The sequence below is a fragment of the Nicotiana tabacum genome, chromosome 10, assembly GCF_000715075.1.
Source record: "Nicotiana tabacum cultivar K326 chromosome 10, ASM71507v2, whole genome shotgun sequence".
NCBI classification, from domain to species: Eukaryota; Viridiplantae; Streptophyta; class Magnoliopsida; order Solanales; family Solanaceae; genus Nicotiana; species Nicotiana tabacum.
Window position 1 is genome coordinate 55538262 of NC_134089.1, and position 6089 is coordinate 55544350.

At 41.6% G+C, this 6089-nt stretch overlaps 2 protein-coding genes across 2 annotated transcripts; both read right to left on the reverse strand.

Annotated features, from left to right (window-relative positions):
* Nucleotides 1–373: 373 nt before the first annotated feature.
* LOC142165129 (uncharacterized) lies at nucleotides 374–886 on the reverse strand. The gene is made up of 2 exons (XM_075223750.1): nucleotides 710–886; nucleotides 374–610 (listed from the first exon to the last, which is right to left on the reverse strand). The coding sequence occupies exons 1-2, from the start codon at nucleotides 884–886 to the stop codon at nucleotides 374–376; spliced, it is 414 nt and encodes a 137-aa protein (XP_075079851.1).
* Nucleotides 887–942: 56 nt separating this feature from the next.
* On the reverse strand, nucleotides 943–2550 carry LOC142165131 (uncharacterized). The gene is made up of 3 exons (XM_075223751.1): nucleotides 2373–2550; nucleotides 1271–1550; nucleotides 943–1168 (listed from the first exon to the last, which is right to left on the reverse strand). The coding sequence occupies exons 1-3, from the start codon at nucleotides 2548–2550 to the stop codon at nucleotides 943–945; spliced, it is 684 nt and encodes a 227-aa protein (XP_075079852.1).
* Between the last annotated feature and the right edge of the window lie 3539 nt (nucleotides 2551–6089).

A 6089-nucleotide genomic window follows, 5' to 3' on the forward strand; every position in this document is an offset into this window, starting at 1 on the left:
AATCAACTTCACCTTCTCTAATGCATACTAAAACAAATATGTACCAGACGTTCTAACCTCACCTTGCTCGAACCAACCAACCAGAGAATGACAATGCATCCCATATAAGGCCTCATATAGAGTCATCTGAATACTAGGCTGGTAGCTGTTATTGTAGGAAAATTTCAGTAGAAACTGATCCCACTAGCCTTCGAAATCAGTGACACATGCTCTTAACATATCCTCCAAGATTTGAATGGTCCGCTCAGACTGCCCATCCGTCTAAGTGTGACATGCACTAGTCATCTCTACCTGCGTACCCATCTAACTCTAAACAACTCTCCAATGCAAAATGATCAGAGTGCCGCAATCCGAGATGATATAAATAGGTACACTATAAAAACGAACAATCTCCTTGATATAGATCTAACTGCTCTGAAGTGTAGGAAGTCATAACCGAAATGAAATGCGCTGACTTAGTCAACTGATATATAGTGACCCATATGGCATCAAACTTCCTCAAAGTCCATGGCAACTCTACCACAAAGTCCACATTAATGCGCTTCCACTTCCAATCCGGTATATCAATCTTCTGAGGCAAACCACCCAGGTTTTGATGCTCATACTTGACCTGTTGACAGTTCAAACACCATGAAACATGCCCAATAAATTCCTTCTTCATCCTCCTCCACTAATAATGCTGCTTCAAATTATGATATATCTTTGTAACCCTTGGATGAATAGAATACCACGAACTGTGCGCCTCCGCAAGAATCAACTCTCTCAAGCCATCAACATTAGGAATGCAAATCCGACCCTGAAGTTGCAATGAACCATCATCACCAATAGTCACCTCCTTAGCACCAATGTGCTGACTGTGTTTTGAAGGAAGAGGATCATCATACATGTGATCCTTAATGCGCTTAAACAAGGATGACTACGAAACAACATAGGCAGGGTCTCTTATAGGCTAATATCTAATATCACTAATCTATTGGCCAATGCTTGAATATCCATAGCCCAAGGCCTCTCCATAGCTGAAATGAATGCCAAACTCCCCGTAATCTCTGCTTTTCTTCTTAATGCATTCGCTAGCACATTAGCCTTACCTGGATAATACAAGATAGTGATATCATAATCCTTCAACAATTCCACCACCTTTGCTGCCTCAAAATTCATATCATTTTCCCTAAACAAATGCTGAAGACTTTGATGATTAGTATAAACCTCACAAGACATGCCATATAAAAAATGCCTCCAAATCTTGAGCGCGCGTACAATATTTGCTAACTCAATATCATGAACTGGATAATTTTTCTCATGAGGATTCAACTGGCGCAATGTATATGCAGTAACTCTACTGTCTTGAATCCACATAAAACTAAAGCCAACGCGTGAAGCATCATAATAAACATTGTACAACACCGATCCCGAGGGCAATACCAAAACTGAAGCTGTTGTCAAAGAAGTCTTGAGCTTTTGAAAGCTCTCCTCACACTCATTAGACCATCTGAATAGAGCATCCATCTGAGTCAACTTGGGAAATGGAGTTACAGTAGACGAGAACCCCCCTACACAAAGAAATGATAGTAACTATCAAAACCTAAGAAACTCCCGTATAGCTATAGAAGGTCTAGGCTAACTCTGAACTGATAACCAGGTAAACCTAAAAACCTCCTGCGTAGCTGTAGAAGGTCTAGGCTAACTCTGAACTGACTCAATTTTCTTCAGATCCACCTTGACCCCATTACTACACACCACATGGCCCAAAAATGCTACTAAATCCAACCAAAACTCACACTTAGAGAACTTGGTATGCAATTTCTTCTCCCTCAGACTCTGAAGCACTATCCTCAAAATCTGCTCGTGCTCCTCCCTACAATATAAATGTACGAAGATATCATCAATGAACATAATGATAAAGAATCCAAATAAGTCTTGAATACATTATTCATCAAATTCATGAAAGGTGCTGGGGCATTTTGTCAAGACAAAAGACATCACTAAGAACTCACAACACTCGTAGCGAGTCTTGAAAGTCATCTTAGGAAAGTCTGAAGCTCTAATCTTCAACTGATGATACCCCAATCTCAAGCCAATCTTCGAGAATACCCTGACACCCTGAATCTAATCAAAGAAATCATCAATGCGATGCAGTGTATACTTGTTTTTTATGGTAGCCTTGTTCAATTGTGGGTAATCAATACACATCCTCATGGAACCATGTTTCTTCTTCACAAATAACACCAGTGCACCCCAAGGAGAAATACTCGGCTGAATGAAACCCTTATCCAACAACGTATGCAATTACTCCTTTAACTCTTTCAACTCAACATGATCCATGCGATACAGTGGAATAGATATGGGCTGAGCGTCCTATGCCAAGTCAATACCAATATCAATATCTCTATCGGGTGACATGCCCAGTAGGTCTGCAAGAAATACATCTGGAAAGTTTCTCACTGTGGGGACTAAATCTATGGTAAGAGTATCAGCACTGACATCTCTCACAAAAGCCAGATATGCCAAACACCTCTTCTCAACCATTAGTTGAGCCTTTAGAGAAGACATACTATACTAGGAATGTTACCTAAAGAACCTCTCCATTACAACATCGGTATGCATGGCACATGCAACATCACAGTCTTAGCGTGACAATCAAGAATAATATGATATAGAGATAACCAATCCATACATAAGATCACCTCAAAATCCACCATATCAAATAACAACAGGTTCACCCTCATCTCATAACCACAAATAGTGACCATACAAGATCGATAGATTCAATCCATAATAATAAGATCCCCCACATGCGTGGACACATAAATAGTAACATCAATAGAATCACGTGGAATATCCAGACAAGAAGCAAAGTATGATGACCCATAAGAATAAGTAGAACCAGGATCAAATAATATCGAGCCATCCATGTGGCACACTGAAACAATATTTGTGATCTCAACATCTAAAGCAATAGCCTATGGCCTAGTCGAGAATACATAACAACGGGCGTGTCCTCTACCTGATTGACCCCCCTCTAGGAAGACCTCGAACATACTGGCTTCCACCCTTATATATTTGTACGGGTGGTGTAGTTGATGCCCATGATTGGGTGACCTAACGTGGTACACTGCTCAGAAGCCTGGAACAATCCCTCTTGAGATGTCTTAAGTCTCCACAGTCAAAACAACCCCTCATCTGGCGAGGTTGCTGGCTCTATTACTACCCCTAAGAACCTGAATATGCGTTTGAAGAACCCTGACAGAGCACCGTATGAGCATTGTGCTGGCAATGCACTGAAAGAAGGCTGGACTAGGTAACTATTGTATGAACCATGGCTGACTGAAAAACCATGAGGAACCTGATGAGTTGATTGAACATGCTTGAAAGAACGTCCTCTATTATGATGCCCCTAGACTCCAACTGAGGCACTACTAAAGCCCCCTGAATCATAGAGCCTCTTGGCATCCCTCTCCTCTCTCTCCTACTTGTGTATATATTCTAAGCGCTTAGCAATCTGCACAGTGTAACAACCCGACCAGTTGTTTTGAGTTTTTCACTTTGCTTGCCAGTTCTCGGGCATGACTTGCCACGTGTGATGTATTATGACTCATGTAAATTGTTTGTTTTGGTTTTTAGGGTAATTGACATGAAATTTGGATGAACAATTCTCAGTTTGAAGCTTGTAATTTGAAAGGTTTGACCAAGATTTGACTTGTTTGTAGATGTTCTCGGATCAGAATTTTTATGATTTGGTTATCTCTATTAGGTGATTTGGGACTTAGGAGCATGATCGGAATGCATTTTGGAAGTCCGTGGAAGGTTTAGGCTTGAATTGGCGAAATTGAGATTTCGGCGTTTTCCGATGGATAGGCGAGATTTTAATATAGAGGTCAGAATGGAATTCCAGAAGTTGCAATAGTTCTGTTGCATCATTTAGGATATGTGTGCAAAATTTCAGGTCATTCGGACGTGGTTTGGTTGGGTTTTTGATCAAAAGCAAAATTTAGAAAGTTTGGCTTGAATCCGAGGTGTTTTATTTGATTTGATGTTGTTTGAAGTGTTTTAATGATTGGAACAAGTTTGTATAAGGTATTGGGTTATGTTTGTACTTTTGGTTGAGGTCCCAGGGGCCTCGGGGTGATTTCGGATGGTTGCCGGAGAGGTTGGAATCTTGTTGCAGCAGTTGATATTGCTGCTTCTGGTATTTTCGCACCTGCGGTTTGGGGGCCGCAGGTGCGGCGCCGCATATGCGATGTAATGGCCACAGAAGCGGATCGTGGAAGAATGTCGGGGACCGCAGAAGCGGTCGGGATGGCCGCATCTGCGGAGTTGCAGATGCAGAGGATTTATCGCAGAAGCGAAAAATGGCCAGGTGGGCTGAGACCGCAGAAACGGTAAGGAGACCACATCTGCGATGTCGCAGAAGCGGAAATATGGTCGCAAATGCGATTTATGCTAGATTAGTGACTCCCGCAGGAGCGGAAGACTTAACCGTAAATGCAGTACTGCATATGCGGTTGAAGGACAACAGATGCGGAAAGGCCTGGGCAGAACATATAAGTTATTTCATTTTACGAAAGTGAGCTATTCCACCATTGTTGACTTCGACCTTGGAGATTTTGGGGCGATTTGAAAGAGGCATTTCAAGGGAATATCACTGAGGTAAGAAATTTAGACCTAAAACTCGTTCCTATGCTATTATTTCATGGATTAGAGCTAGAAATTGGGGAAATCAAAGATTAAAATGGGGGATTAGGGTGTGAGCTTAAGAGGCCTTAAAATGAGGATTTGAGGGGTCATTTGAACTCCGATTTTGGTATTCTTGATATGCATAGACTCGTGGGGAGATGAAGAATCTATTGATGTAAAAATTTCTGACTTTCAAGATGTGGGCCTGGGGGTCGGGTTTTTGTAATTTTGGGATTTGTGCCCTTTGTTGATTGTTTTCGCTTGGGATTTGCTTCCTTAGCATATGTTGACATACTCGTCCTAATTTTGCATAGATTCGACGCGCGTGGAGGCCGATTCGAGGGGAAAAAGCGTCGCGGGTTAGAGATTTAGCCGGTTCGAGGTAAGTAATGATTGTAAATACTGTCGTGAGAGTTTGAAACCCCGGATTACATATCGTTGTGTTACTTTGAGGTGACGCACACGCTAGTTGACGACCGTGGAGTGGTGCACCATTGGGAATTGTAACATGGACCATCCCGTACGACTGTTAAGTCACATATTTGATTTGAAATCTTATAATATTCCATGTTCTAGAGATTTATATTATATTTTGGGCTGTATGCCATGTTTGAGGCCTTGTGCCGACCTGCTGAGACCCTTAGGGGCACTTTCAGTATTTTTACTCACTCTATTTGTTTTGAAAGCATATCCTCAGTAATGTTTTACATGTTTATTGTTTAAACCTGGTTTTATCACTTTATTTCTTAAAAATGTGATAACTGTTTGGGCTGAGTTCCCTGTTTTACTGATGGTCTGAGTGATCATGAGGTTGATGACTGAGATAAACCGAGGGTCTGATTGTGAGGTTAATGACTGAGAGAAGCTGAGGGCTTGGTTGTGAGGATTCTATATATATATGGATCGGGCTGCACGCCGCAGCGATATGTTGGATCGGGCTGCACGCCGCAACGATATAGCGCTTGGGCTGTAGGAGCCCCTCCGGAGTCTGCACACCCCCAGTGAGCGCAGTCGACTATATATATGGATCGGGCTGCACGCCGCAGCGATATATGGATTGGGTTGCACGTGTGATTGAAAGGCTTGCCCGAGGGTCTATAGATATAAAAGTACATGAGTGATGCTTTGCCTGAGGGGCCTGTTTATGAACTTACTATTTTTCACTCTTCCTTAAAGCGAGTTTCTATTGAATATGTTGATTTAATTAGTGCTTTCACTCATCTTTAGATCGAGCCTCTATTGAAAATGTTGAACAAATGTTTTAAATAATCTTTCCTTTAAACTGAAGTTTTTAAGTTACGAAAAGGGTTGTGAATTTCAGTTATGTCAGAGGGGCTGTATACGAACTAAGTTTTTGCCCGATGGGCCGATTATGGTTTTCATCTCTTTTATTATAAATGGTATCAAACCCCTAC

What these genes read in the sequence shown, in the direction of transcription:
- LOC142165131 (XM_075223751.1), bottom strand. Translation starts at nt 2,550, where the DNA reads ATGTCTTCTCTAAAGGCTCAACTAATGGTTGAGAAGAGGTGTTTGGCA. An exon ending in CGATAGAGATATTGATATTG is followed by an intron (nt 1,551 to 2,372) that starts GTATTGACTTGG and finishes TTCTTTGTGTAG; the next exon opens with GGGGGTTCTCGTCTACTGTA. An exon ending in TATCCAGTTCATGATATTGA is followed by an intron (nt 1,169 to 1,270) that starts GTTAGCAAATAT and finishes GCATTTGTTTAG; the next exon opens with GGAAAATGATATGAATTTTG.
- LOC142165129 (XM_075223750.1), bottom strand. Translation starts at nt 886, where the DNA reads ATGTATGATGATCCTCTTCCTTCAAAACACAGTCAGCACATTGGTGCT. An exon ending in GGTATTCTATTCATCCAAGG is followed by an intron (nt 611 to 709) that starts GTTACAAAGATA and finishes AACTGTCAACAG; the next exon opens with GTCAAGTATGAGCATCAAAA.